General features: G+C 46.1%; 1 protein-coding gene across 5 annotated transcripts in view; it reads right to left on the bottom strand.

Annotated features, from left to right (window-relative positions):
* Positions 1–14978, bottom strand: part of mid1 (midline 1) — a 36819-nt gene that overhangs the window by 5116 nt on the left and 16725 nt on the right. For 4 of the 5 annotated variants that reach the window (XM_052082560.1, XM_052082563.1, XM_052082562.1 and 1 more), the window contains exons 2-4: positions 8498–9219; positions 1715–1810; positions 409–516 (exon numbers count right to left, since the gene is read on the bottom strand). In XM_052082560.1, the coding sequence (XP_051938520.1) occupies positions 409–516; positions 1715–1810; positions 8498–9163 (870 nt within the window). In that variant the 5' untranslated portion in view covers positions 9164–9219. Of the gene's footprint in view, positions 1–408; positions 517–1714; positions 1811–8497; positions 9220–10761; positions 11022–14978 lie in introns of those variants that run through there. The other variant, XM_052082561.1, reaches the window with a different exon arrangement.

The following is a 14978-nucleotide window of genomic DNA, read 5'->3' as shown; positions in this document are numbered from 1 at the left end:
GTCCGTTGCTGGATTCGTTAAGAAGACCAATGTCAGAGCTGTGAATTGTACAAAGGGAATACAAGCATTTGTATTCTGCCGAGCGTTTCACAACTGTTGTCACTTTAAAACAAGCCCTGATGGGGTTTTTTTGTTTTGTTTTTGTTTTTTTTGTTTTTTTTTATAAACGAACCTCCTCCAGAATCACAAAGTCACTTAAGAATAGAGCGAAACTTAGAAATTAGTTGCTCCGTTTTTCAGTGTTGAGGTACATAAAAAATGAATTCATAACAAGTGAAGTCTGGAGGTTTCAAGGTTTGTGTCGCTGCAGCTTTCCAACAGGAACAATGGGCTCAGCTGTTGAGTTCCCCGCATCTCGGCGGCAAGGATTATCAAGGTGATCGAGATATAAAAGATGACAAACAGTACCTTTCCCTCCTTTATCTTGGTACCGATGATTTGCCTTCTCTGCTGTATGATATTGATCAGGAGGTCACATTCCTCCAGTAGCTTGTTTTCTTGCCTGGATGCATTTATCTGGACGCGGGAGACAAGTCCAGATAATCACCAGTCAATAATGGAGTGTCGTCAACTAAAGTGTAGTTTAAGCTTCTACAAATCCCACACAAGAGGGTTGCCTCACTTCGACTACAAATAAGCGATTTGATTTCACGGGGAAGCAAAACAAAACTCAGTTAAGCACAAGGGAGATGAATACAAACAAAATGCTTGCTGACACACTTAGAAATCTGCAGGTCATGTGGAATTGATTGTTAAGCCCCTGTCCCATTGAGATTTTTATTGATTTCTTTACTTATTTATTGATGACATGGGGGCAGTGCACATTTATAAGCACAAGAATAAACAATGTAAGTGCGCTGGACTTAGTGTAAATGCCAGTTTTTAGCCGTAGTCCCACGGCAGGTTTCTTAACATAAACAGTGAACATAAAATAACAAAGTAATAGAACACAACATAAAACACGGACAGTCGTGCAATCTCAGCAACTTTTCCTGCATACGCTTTGTTTTTTGAAGCACTTCTAGATGAAAGAGGAGAGAATCAAAATGTTCTTTCAGAGACGTCATGCTCAAAAAGTGCACACGTCTGCTCCAAGCTATGTTTGAACGTAAACAAGAAGATGTAGCGTCCATTGACGAAAAAAGAGACTGGCGGGGAGTCTCAGTTGCGAAAAGTGCGAGTGTTTCCGAAGGTAGCAAATGTTGCATTCTCCTCAGGGTTTGTTCAAGGTCGCCAAAGGGTCGGCTGTATGTTTCTTCTCACAAGAACATTTTGAACAAGAGACGGAAAAAAAAAACAACTTTGTGAACTTCTGGTGACCTTGAACAAACCCTGATGAGAATGTAACATTCGCTGCCTTTGTAAACACTCGCTATTATGCGCAGCTCACTGGACTAGCTACCGGTAGCTAGTGCTACGTAAGAACAGATGAAGAGACAATGCCACAAATATACAGAATAACTAACTAGATGAAACTGACTGTCTGACCATCCGATTGACAAAACTTACTAACTCACTGACCCGCCGCCCAACCATCTTCCTGACTGACTCAGTGACTGACAGACTAACTAACTGTGACTGAAATGGAACCTCTCACCTCAAGCAATGAGCCCTTGGTGGAGGTAATCATACAGTAGATTTACAGGCTAATGTGCGTTTGATGATGATTTAAAGCCACCTTCAGCCACTAATTCCTGACCGTTAATAGCCTCACCTCCACGTGTTGGCACGTCTGGATGAGTTTGCCCATCAGAGTTTCCAACTCACTGGTCCTCTTGATGAGATTGCTGAGGTTGGTGTCCAAGGCATGCTGGGGGGGAAAAAAAGCCACCAAAACAAAAAGCAAGAAAGAGAATATTTAATTACACACGGGCCTCACGCCATTCTTTGAATGCAATAGATGCTGGAGTCGGAGTTAAGTGAGAGAGAACAGGAATGACCACATTTGGCCGTTGATTGGTAAGACGGCCTGCAGCTGTCAGGACGTGCCGCAGAAGCCATCATGCTGCCTGCTGCACGCCGTGAAGCTTAGCCGAGCAGCTGTCTAACTAAACCCCCGGCCCTGTTAATCACAGCCTCCGATCAAAGGCTTATGTCCCCAACTTCATCTCCGGCTGTAATTGCCGGCCATAACGACTCTCCCATTATGAAACATTATCGCTGCTGAATTAAAGATTTATGATGTGTCATTACATAAAATTAAATGGAGCGATATATTGTACAGTAAGATTCAAATGGTAATAAGGTGCGACTCGCAGACGCATAGATAAGTGCTTAAATAGACACCTGAGGATTTCGCTGAAGCTAGACTGAGAATAAATTTTAGATTGGGTTTGGTTTTAAGATAGAAGATAAATATGCTAAGTCTTCATTTGTATGCATATGCGTACATTTAATGGTAAAATATAATAAAGGCCTTATTTGACTCAATATTTTAACGTTTTAGTCTTTTTTTTTTTGGTGATGTTACCAGTGTTGGCCCTCGGTCACATGTGATGATGATGATCCTCACTCATGAAATAGAAGGCAGTGGTGACACAGAGGTATGAAGGGTTACACACATCCGTCCTGGCTGCTCAGTAACAACAAAAAACTCAACACACATCTCAAATTTATGCAACTTTTTTAGAAGAGCCTCACATTGTATTTTACACACATTTTATATTAAACTACATGAGGGGTGTGAAAATATTCAGTAGAATGTCGTACAGTTCTGCACTAGTGGACACTCTAACCAAAATAATATTCATACATTAAGTTTAAAAAAAAAGCATAGTTTTAGAAAATCTCTAATTCCCAAATATATGTCTGGAGCAAACAACATTGCGCATCGCCATAACAACATGACCTTCAGGTTTCCAACAGAAATAAAAAAGCTTACGAGAGGAACTAATCGTGAGTTTGAATGTGATTGGTTCAGAACACATCCACATCTGAAGTTGTGAGAGTTTCACTATTTTTCCTTTTTTGCTTGTTTTTTATCCCTTTGAATACATGAAAACAAATTAATTTCTGGAGATGTTCAAGTGTACCTTGGTGATTATTATTATTATTATTTAGTATTACAAAAACTTTGAACAGGGGGTGTACACTTTAAATAGTCACTGTATGTTCTGTAAATTGGCAAGCAGTCCACCACCTCTCACACAAAGTGACCCTAATGAGAACAAGCTGGTGGTGCCAGACATACACCTATAGGCCACTAAGACAGCGTCAATCATAAATGAACATTATTTTTCCATTGGCTACCATTAGCTCGTGCAGGTGTGCGCTAAGGTGTTTTAAATGCATGCTGCAGAAAATGAATAAGTGGAAAAACCTGCCCAAAAAAAAAGCAAACCTGAAATGCACATTATGCCTTCATACGGCAAGTGCAGGTGAGAGTGAGCTAAAATAGGCTTTATATTCAATACATATGATTTATTCATGCGTATGAAGGGAAGGAGGCTAAAAGCCATTTAAAATGCTGAGCTGCAGGTAGAGGAGATGAATATGGCAAAATAACAAAATCCATCAAAGTGATGCTGATTGTTTCCAACATCTGAGCCGAAATGTCAAGTGGAAGTATCTCACAATTCAAATAAACAGAGTGGAGGGCAGCCCCTAGAAAAACATGGCAAATAGAGTGAGCCCAAGCATTTCCTCTTCCTCGTCAGCCTGCAGTACGTCCTCTCCCGCGAATGCTATTCCTCACTTTTGTTTGAACAGCCGCCTGACATGGACATCTCTTTTCCTAAAATCATTTCATCTTCATGTGCCGAAAAAAAAATCTCTCTTTTCTTTTTTTTTTCCTTCCAAACCAGCGGTTTGTGGTCCACACCTTCACTGCGGCCGGTCTTCCTTCCTTCCTATGTGGCCTGACATGTCGGCCGTTCTGCTCTGGAATTTTATCTCATATCAACACGTGGGATTTCTTGCCATTGTCAGCATTATATGATGGATTTGAGCAAAGCAGAGTTCATAAGGAACATGCACTGGCCACAGCATCAGGGACATGTTGTGTTATTGTTGGGTAGGCAAAAAGGGTTTTTACAGATCCTTTTGTTGAGCTCATTAGATGCAGGCGTACCTAATGAAGTGTCTGGTGAGTGGAGGAAGCTTCGATATTTAAAAATGGACGATTACTCAAGAGTGCTTGCATCACTGGCAGTGCATCAGCTCTCATGGCTAACAGCTGACGCCTTTGGCCATGTGATGCATTCTGAAAGGATTGCAAGGTTTGCCGCAGCACACGGAAAACTTAGCGGAAATGCGGCTGAGAAACACTCTAGCTGTAGATGATGAATATGATTGTTTTGAATAATATAAAGGTTACATTTTTTTCCACGAAAACAAAATACGTCACCATCAAGATGCTACATCAGCAAGGAAAATAGTACAGTATATTTTGGAATTCAAATAAAATATCTACCATAAAAACACTATAAATTGAATATATTATAATATGGCATCCCCTCCGTGAGTCGTCACCTTACCGTGGTGGAGGGGTTTGTGTGTCCCAATGATCCTAGAAGCTAAGTTGTCTGGGGCTTTATGCCCCTGGCAGGGTCACCCATGGCAAACAGGTTCTAGGTGAGGGGCCAGACAAAGCACGGCTCAAAAGACCCCAATGACGACAAAAATAAATGGATCTAGGCTTCCCTTGCCCGGACGCGGGTCACCGGGGCCCCCCTCTGGAGCCAGGCCTGGAGGTGGGGCTCGTTGGCAGGCGCCTGGTGGCCGGGCTTACACCCATGGGGCCCGGCCGGGCACAGCCCGAAGAGGCAACGTGGGTCCCCCTTCCCATGGGCTCACCACCCATGAGAGGGGCCAAAGGGGTCGGGTGCAATGCGAGCTGGGCGGCAGCCAAAGGCGGGGACCCTGGCGGTCCGATCCTCGGCTGCAGAAGCTAGCTCTTGGGACATGGAATGTCACCTCTCTGGCAGGGAAGGAGCCCGAGCTGGTGTGTGAGGCAGAGAATTTCCGACTGGATATAGTCGGACTTGCCTCCACACACAGCCTGGGTTCTGGTACCAGTTCTCTCGAGAGGGGTTGGACTCTCTTCCACTCTGGAGTTGCTCACGGTGAGAGGCGCAGAGCAGGTGTGGGCATACTCATTGCCCCCCGGCTCAGTGCCTGTACATTGGGGTTCACACCGGTAGACGAGAGGGTTGCCTCCCTCCGCCTTCGGGTGGGTGGACGGGTCCTGACTGTTGTTTGTGCATATGCACCAAACAGCAGCTCAGCATACCCACCCTTTTTGGAGTCCTTGGAGGGTGTGCTGGAGAGTACTCCTGCTGGGGACTCCATTGTTCTGCTGGGGGACTTCAATGCTCACGTGGGCAATGACAGTGATACCTGGAGGGGCGTGATTGGGAGGAACGGCCCCCCCGATCAAAACCCGAGTGGTGTTTTGTTATTGGACTTCTGTGCTCGCCACGGATTGTCCATAACGAACACCTTGTTCAAACATAAGGGTGTCCATATGTGCACTTGGCACCAGGACACCCTAGGCCGCAGTTCGATGATCGACTTTGTAGTTGTATCATCGGATTTGCGGCCGCATGTTCTGGACACTCGGGTGAAGAGAGGGGCGGAGCTGTCAACTGATCACCACCTGGTGGTGAGTAGGCTCCGATGGTGGGGGAAGATGCCGGTCCGTCCTGGCAGACCCAAACGTATAGTGAGGGTTTGTTGGGAGCGTCTGGCGGAATCCCCTGTCAGAAGGAGTTTCAACTCCCACCTCCGACAGAGCTTTTCCCATGTTCCGGGGGAGACGGGGGACATTGAGTCCGAGTGGACCATGTTCCGTGCCTCTATTGTTGAGGCGGCCAATCTGAGTTGTGGCCGTAAGGTGGTTGGTGCCTGTCGTGGCGGCAATCCTCGTACTCGCTGGTGGACACCAGCAGTAAGGGATGCCGTCAAGCTGAAGAAGGAGTCCTATCGAGCCTTTATGGCCTGTGGGACCCCAGAGGCAGCTGACGGGTATCGACTGGCCAAGCGGACCGCGGCTTCGGTGGTCGCCGAGGCAAAAACCCGAGCGTGGGAAGAGTTCGGTGAGGCCATGGAAGCCGACTTCCGGACGGCTTCGAGGAAATTCTGGTCCACCATCCGACGTCTCAGGAGGGGGAAGCAGTGCACCACTAACACTGTGTACAGTGGGGATGGGGCGCTGCTGACTTCGACTCGGGACGTTGTGAACCGGTGGGCAGAGTACTTCGAAGACCTCCTCAACTCCACCAACACGCCTTCCTTTGAGGAAGCAGAGCCTGGGGACTCTGAGGTGGGCTCTCCTATCTCTGTGGTTGAAGTCACTGATGTGGTTAAAAAGCTCCTCGGTGGCAAGGCCCCAGGGGTGGATGAGATCCGCCCGGAGTTCCTCAAGGCTCTGGATGTTGTGGGGCTGTCCTGGTTGACACGCCTCTACAACATCGCGTGGTCAACAGGGAGAGTGCCTCTGGATTGGCAGACCGGGGTGGTAGTCCCTCTTTTTAAAAAGGGGGACCGGAGGGTGTGTTCCAACTACAGAGGGATCACACTCCTCAGCCTCCCTGGTAAGGTCTATTCAGGGGTGCTGGAGAGGAGGGTCCGTCAGGAAGTCGAGCCTCAGATTGAGGAGGAGCAGTGTGGTTTTCGTCCCGGCCGTGGAACAGTGGACCAGCTCTACACCCTTAGCAGGGTCCTTGAGGGTATGTGGGAATTCGCCCAACCAGTCTACATGTGTTTTGTGGACTTGGAGAAGGCGTTTGACCGTGTCCCTCGGGGAGTTCTGTGGGGGGTGCTTCGTGGGTATGGCGTACCGAACCCCCTGATACGGGCTGTTCGGTCACTATACCACCGATGTCAGAGTTTGGTTCGCATTGCCGGCAGTAAGTCGGAACCGTTTCCAGTGGGGGTAGGACTCCGCCAAGGCTGCCCTTTGTCGCCGATTCTGTTCATAACCTTTATGGACAGAATTTCTAGGCGCAGCCGAAGCGTTGAGGGAGTCTGTTTTGGGGGCCTCAGTATTACATCCCTGCTTTTTGCAGATGATGTGGTGCTGTTGGCTCCTTCAAACGGGGCTCTACAACTCTCACTGGAGCGTTTCGCAGCCGAGTGTGAAGCGGTTGGGATGAAAATCAGCACCTCCAAATCTGAAACCATGGTCCTCAGTCGGAAAAGGGTGGATTGCCCCCTCCGGGTCGGGGAGGAGATATTACCCCAAGTGGAGGAGTTTAAGTATCTTGGGGTCTTGTTCACGAGTGAGGGCAGGAGGGAGCGAGAGATCGACAGGCGGATCGGTGCAGCGTCAGCTGTGATGCGGACGTTGTATCGGTCTGTCGTGGTAAAGAAGGAGCTGAGCCAAAGGGCGAAGCTCTCAATTTACCGGTCGATCTACGTCCCAACCCTCATCTATGGCCACGAGCTATGGGTCGTGACCGAAAGAACGAGATCCCGGATACAAGCGGCCGAAATGAGTTTTCTCCGCAGGGTGTCCGGGCTCTCCCTTAGAGATAAGGTGAGGAGCTCGGTCATCCGGGAGGGGCTCAGAGTCGAGCCGCTTCTCCTCCACATCGAGAGGAGCCAGATGAGGTGGCTTGGGCATCTGATTCGGATGCCTCCTGAGCGCCTCCCTGGTGAGGTGTTCCGGGCATGTCCCACCGGGAGGAGACCCCGAGGAAGACCCAGGACACGCTGGAGAGACTACGTCACCCAGCTGGCCTGGGAACGCCTCGGAATCCCCCGGGGAGAGCTGGAAGAAGTAGCTAGGGAGAGGGAAGTCTGGGCTTCCCTGCTAAAGCTGTTGCCCCCGCGACCCGGCCCCGGATAAGCGGTAGATGATGGATGGATGGATGGATGGATAATATGGCATGAAAACACAGTATTTTTATATTGAAACACTCTATTTTGCCAGGTAAAACAGAGAATTTGCCATTAGCATACTGTTTTAGCATGAGAATGTGGAATTTTGCAAGCAGAAATTTGCCAAAGAACCAAACTATTGTGTAATTCAAGACATTTTGTAATTTTTGATGGAAACACTATCTTTCCAATTAAAATGAATTTTCTTTTAATATTTAATTTGGCAATAAGTGGTGCAAGGTATTTTATCATGAAAACAATAAATTTGGATCGGAAAAACAAAATCATAAAAACACAATATTGCATTTTGGCATTAAACATTGTATTTGCCATTGAAGATGATACATTTTAAAAATATATATATACTGCGCTATGAAAACACTTTAGTTTGCCATAAACATATACTACCATGAGAACATTACTTTGCCGACACCACTAAATATCTCACCCCCGAAATTTTGAAAAAAAGATATAAATAATTAACATGAAAACAATATATTTCTATAAATGTGCAATATTCTGACATGACAAAATTGTATTTTATTTTTCATATATAATATCGGTACCAGGTAAAATTAGCTTTGTGTGGCTAAAAACCAACAACAAATATAGCGGTCAAGGCTACTTCATTCCCAAGATTTTTTTTGGGGTGGGGGGTAATTAAAAAGTGTCTCACCTTGAGTTTGTCGTATCGGTCCGCCAAACCGGCGACTTGGTGGTCCCTGTGTCGTCCGACCAGCTTGCACAAGGCGCAGATCAACTGCTCGTCCGTCAAACAGTACATGTTGACCTTCTCGTCCTCGTGCTCCACGCACATGACCCCTCGCATGTGGGAGTCCAGCAGGGGCTCCACGAGGCGGTGGCCCGTGAAAGGCTTCTTGTTGGGGTGGGTGGCCTTGAGGCAGTCGTCGCAGTAAGAAACCTCACAAGTGACGCAGGTCTTCACGGCGTCCTGGGGGGGCTCCTGCTCGCAGAACTGACACGGCACCCGCTCTCCGGGCTGCGTCATGGCGCCGCCGTCGGGGGCGGCTCGCTCCCGCCGGGGCTGGCTGGGCGAGTTGGGTCCGCTGAGGGAAGCCTTCTGGTAGCGGTCGATGATGTTCTGCAAGGTGACGTTGCGCTTGAGTCCCTCTAGGCCTCGCTGGTTGAGGTTGATGACATAGCGGCAGGTAGGGCACTGAAAGGCGCGGATGGACTGGACGGGCTCGCTGGGGGTGCAGTGCGACACCAGGATGCGGTGGGCGCAGTTGGAACAAAGGCTGTGAGCGCAGGGCAAGAGAAGCGGGTCCTCAAAGAGCTCAAGACAAATTGGGCATGTCAGCTCGGACTCCAGTGTTTCCATCTTCAGGCCAAACTAAGCGAAGAGGGCAGCGAAATCCAGGGAAGCCGCTCAGCTATCTGCACACATACAGTTGCAGCGTGGGAAAGCGCTCATTTAAAAACTACAACGACTTCAAACGGCAGACATGATTATTTATGAATGGAGTGGCGCAGAACCCCACAACAGGTAACCGGAAAATCAACTACTAAGGTTACCCAAATATCAAAACACATGGCCTCATTATCAACATATCAATCAATGGATTAATAACTTCCCTTTGAGTGCCCTGAAGTCTGTTTGTTTTGTTTTGAATAATTGAAAAGATGAGGAGGCGGTACAATGAGTTAGTGGTCACCACATCTGCCTCAAAGTTGCGAGGTGAGGGTTCAAATCTGTGCTCCGTTCACATGCTAATGTCATGTTTTTTGCTGGCTTACTCCCACACGCCAAAAACAAACACATTAGCGTCAATGAAGACTGCAAAAGGTTAATTGCTAAATTTGTGAGTGTGAGTGGTTGTTTTGGCTATTAGTGCCTTGTGAGTCGGTTGGGCCACAACCGACTCGTCTGGATGAAAGGTTAGATAGTATAATTGGATACATTTGATCACATCAAGATTTATTTTTATTGTTTGGCATTTTTTGTTCAGTATGTTTTTGTTTTTTAAGTAGAAAGAAAGAAACAGAAATCGAGACTAGTTTTGATTATTTTTTCAGCACGAGTATATTATTATTCCATCAGTAAAATCATAAAATATTTTTTCATCAATATTTATGATCCTTGATTTGCATTGTATACTATTTGCAAACTATTTTAACTCTCCATCATGGCAAACAACTACTGACAACTGAGCACTGTCACCTTTTCAAAGGCGGAATTTTGGATACCTCTATTGCAAGTGCCCTGCCAGTATCTTAGTACCGCAGCATAACAACACAACTTCCTTTCTGCCGTTTAACCGCATCATCCGCTTTTTAATTCGGCCCAGATAAAGTACTCTCACCCCTCTCACCCTTCTCCATATGCTGCAGTGAAGACTGACAGCTCAGTCAAGCAGAAACGGATTGGCCCGCTTTACTGATGGCTAGGGCCCCCGTGCACTCCACACGATCACACACACTGAAGCCTTTGTTCCCGGGCCGGGTCAGACACCCCAGCTGTAAGTGGACATAGCGTCCCCTCTGACCTTTCACCATTCACACCCACTTTTTCCACAGGGGTGAATCCTTGACATATCCACTCATTATGTGTGAAGAAGGTGAAAGCTTGTTATCGGGGAAGGAAACAGCAATTACCTGTGAGCATGTTGTTTCCTTTAACACGGGCGCGCGCACACGCACGCACACACACGCGCACATACACACATAAAGGCATCTTAGCAGACAAGTGTGCGATTGTTATGCTAGCCATGTCACTTTCTTGCGTACAACGGAAGTTGAAACTCAGGTGATATCCCTTCCAGTCTAGAGCTTCAATTTAAGTTTTATAGCATTATAATAACAGCACAACCGCGTCTTTCCCAACTATTTTCTGCTGCCCTTAATACAGACAATAATCAAGAATTATGACAAACACGTTCAAATGCCAATTTCCAAAAAAGCAATTTTCCATTGACCTACCGATGGATTCCGCCCCGCTTTGCACCGCCGATTCATTTTGCAGAAGGAAGAAGACCTTTGACCACAACAGCGAGAGGAAAAAAAAATCACATCCACCAGAGCGGGGGAGGCATCGTTGGCAAAGTGGGAAGCACGGCCGTGATTCCCGAGACCGACATTCCCCTTTAATCCCACCGCAGAACTGATTGAGCGAGACTGGAGCCAGCACAACAGGAAAAGTTGCCCGACAATTCCAGGAAAGCTCCAGCTCCACCTACAGCCGGAGGGATGGCCGGCACTGGAAGAGGAACGTGTGCATGTGTGTTTTGGTGTGTGTGTGTGTGTGTGTGTGTGTGTATGAGAGAAAGTAAGCGAGAGTGAGAAAGAGAGTGGCCCAGCCCAGGAGCTCACCGGTACATAAATGTGATATCAGCCCATATCAGTGTCATGCTTTCCTTTGTGTGGGTCTGTGGATGTCCCTTTCACCTTCACATAACAATGCAATGCTACAGACCTAAACAGAGATAAGGACAAAATTTCCGCTCAGATCTATGCAGTTAATACCGAGAATCCAACTATGAAGTTAAAAGCAAACCGCAAATAGTGTTTGATTGACAAACTCCATTTCCCAAAGGGCACTGTGTAAAACACAGATACAATTAACAGTAAGATGATTTGGAAATCATTTGCAACCTTATATTTGATTGAGTACACTACAAGATATTTAATGTGGAAATCAATTTTACAATATTTTTTCCCCCCAAATAGTCGCTCATTTTGAATTTGAAGCCTGCAACACATTCCCAAAAATGTGTACAGGGTTATGTTTAACTTTCTGATGTTCCTTTTCCTCTTTGACCCATCAGCAGGAGTATTTCTGATTGTTATTTTGGAATTTATTAAAGATGAGATTAAGGACCACTGCAGTAAAGTGGAGACTGTGGACTATGGCACTGAAGTGTTTACGGCTATGGAGTACAACACTGCGGTGTTGAATTCTCAGGCACAGCCACAGGGTAAGCGAAAATTCGCATTTGTATGCGTTTCCTTTTTCTTTAAAAATAATTTCAAGAGGAGACTATGGGCTGCTGCAACAGAGTGGAGAATGTGTACTAGAGCTAAGGCAGAGCTACGATGTAAGTTAATGTTAACGTGTGTTCATTTGTGTTACGTTGGCTTTTATTAGAGAAGAAATAAAGACACTTTTGCAACAACTAGACCGCATACTACAATTACAAACTAAGAGATAGGAGGACGGTGTTTTTACTTGTCTGTAAATGTTCCACAATGTTGTGTTACTCACCGGGGAGGCATAGACAAAAACCAGAGTCATGTTGAAAGTCGGACAAAACTCTCTTGGGATCAACTCGGTAAACACTGCGATGTCCAACAAATCCGTAACACAATCTGGAGCAGTGTAACACCCGAGACAAATAGCTTGGAAACACAACACAAGTGACTTGGAACATCAAGCTCCAGCTGCTGTCCCCCGTGATAGACACCAAGCCAAAGCTGACATGACATGACATCATGTGCCACATCCCAGTCGGCCCTCAAGTGGAGGTGCTGTCAGCTTTCCGTGTATTGCGGCCCCCGTCACTCATTGGGTGTCCCCTGAGTGACTTCTCTTCTGATGCAAAACACACACACACACACACACACAGAACCAGTCGCCAGCCAATCGCAAGGCACACAGAGAAGAACAACCATCCGTGCTAACACTCACACCTAGGGACAATTTTGATTGTTCAATCAGCCTGCCATGCATGTTTTTGGAATGTGGGAGGAAACCGGAGAACCCAGAGAAAACCCACGCAGGCCTGGGGAGACCATGCAAACTTCACACAGGAGGGCTGAGGGTCCAAAAGGCTTCCATTGTAGCTCTACAATAAAGTCACTTTTCCATTAGAAGTTTTGGAACGGCATAACCGTACCAGCTTCGCTTTGCACGGACTGGCCTCTGGTGCTCTTCCATTACAAGAGAATGGCCGAGTGGGATTGGGACCTTCCACCAGCCCTCATACTGACCGGAGAGTTCAGTCTCATTTATTTGGCCGCCTCTCAATGGCTCGTCATTTTCACCCTCGGGCATCCGAAGCCCTCGACTGGCCGCCCAAAGCCGCCACCCCCAAGGCAGCGGCAACCATGATTGGGTCGGGAGAGTGGCGAGGCAGCGCTCTCATGTTATTTATTTATTTATTTAAAATCCAGCTTCACTCATTTGTACATATCAAACTGTAAATATAGTTATGTTTTGTTGTAAAATATGGTTATGTGCACTGTTTAAAATGCATTCTCATAACTTGGTAGCACCAGTGGCAAGTTCTGTCTCGCTAACTTTAAAACCAGGAAAAGGGCATGTTCGGCAGAATTCCTTGCCGCGTCGCTTAAGAAATCTGTTGGCCAATCAGAAGACAGCGATCTCACGGCCCCACTCAGTCACCGAAAAAGTGCAATGGAAAAGCAACCACTCAGGGCCAAGCAAGGCCATTCTGGTGTTGAACCCGTACAATGGAAAAGCGGCTTAAGATTGAATCTGCTATATTAAGGTCAAATTATTTTTGCTAAAATGAGGGTATAACATCCAGCCTTAATGCTAACACGTTTTGACATACAATTAAATCTGACTGCCATTGCAGCGGTAACGCACCGCTCCCGGCAAACACGTGAGGCTTTGTCAAGAAATGAACTTATCACTGGCACGTTGATTTGATTAGCAAGTAATGGCTCGTTTAGAGATGAAACGACGACAATGTCAAAAGATAGGGAGACAATTTCTCGCTCAAGCACTTTCTAATCCGCTTGGACGCGGCCTTTTATCAGCTTTTAATGATGGCCGCAAAGCATCGAGTGAAGGGGTTTCGCTGCTGCTTTTTTTTTCCCGGGAAAGACACCTAACATCATTACGGGTAATGAGCGTGGCCGTGACCAACGCCCGGGCCTGCTGGTGCTCCGTGAAGCCGCCACGCTCCGCCGCGGCCCGCTCAGGCCTGTAATGTGATTTAGGGCTTTAGCCCGGCAAAGCGCTTCATTAGAGCGACAAATGTACGCTGATCTGCAGCCTGACGCAATGCTGAGATTAGTCGCACACTTCCTGCTTCCTGACCGGCGTGCCTCATTGTTGCCACCACCGGATCATATGCTTGCGTGATTATTTGCTAGAAATCGCAAAAAACTTTTCAACCATTTGCGTGAAATGTAGCGGAATCATTAAACGTATAGTATCTACAAAAACAACAACAAAAAATTTCACAAGAGCAAAGTAGGGGAAAAACATACAATCGTGGATTAAGGTGTACTATATACAATGGTTATGAGTTGCAAGTATAGCTCATAGAAACAACAAGGTTCACTAAACATCTTGGAGTGTTGAGGTAAGGAAAGTTGGGGGGTGGGGGGGATAAAATTGTGGTGCAGATTTGATGATAGGTCCATACAAGCACTCAAAGTTGCATGCGTCATTTAAAAAAAAAAAACTGAAAAAAATACTATGTGAGTATTGTGATGTGGACCAAACATTCAGGGCAACACATAAAAAAAGTCAGAAAAAGTTGAAAAAAAGTCTAAAACAACACGCATTTCCACAAACCCTTTTAAAGGCTTGCAGATTGGAACAGGGGGGAAAAAAAACATACAAATGCGGTCCAGATTTGGTGATTTTTCTCAAGTTTTAGTGTAAAAAATGCTATTGCATTTTCAGAAAACCTTTTGAGAGGTTATATATAACATACATAGCACAAAACACAACTACATTTTCCACTAAACTTTTTGTAGGGTTGGAATTAGGACAAGAAAAGTCGGGGAAAGACGTACAATTGTGGTTTAAGGAGTTGCATGAACCATTGCGTAAAGCATGTGATAATGTAATAGATGTGATAACATAAAAACAGCGATACGGTAAAACCAACAACACACATTCCATTCTAGTGCAAAAAAAGAAGAAAAAAAACTCTAAACAAGAGATATAGGTAGTTTTGGACGCCCAGTTGCAAGTACAATCTCAACGTGTATTCGTATATTTGTGACGGCAAAGTGTTGAGCATGAAATGGAACAACAGCCACAGTGTTATTCTGATGACTCTACTGTGCTGCACTGCCGGCTTCCTGTGTCTGCTGTGTACAATTTCTCCCCTGTTGCAACTACAAACACAATATAGAATGAAATGATCATAACAGCACATCTGAAAAAAGGTTTGACTTTTCTTCTCGTGTCCAAACACAACGTTTTGTACTGTTTG

Source organism: Hippocampus zosterae, chromosome 12 (assembly GCF_025434085.1).
Source record: "Hippocampus zosterae strain Florida chromosome 12, ASM2543408v3, whole genome shotgun sequence".
NCBI lineage: Eukaryota > Metazoa > Chordata > Actinopteri > Syngnathiformes > Syngnathidae > Hippocampus > Hippocampus zosterae.
The sequence above is the reverse complement of the archived record's forward strand: the minus strand, read 5'-3'. Positions and strand labels throughout refer to the sequence as shown.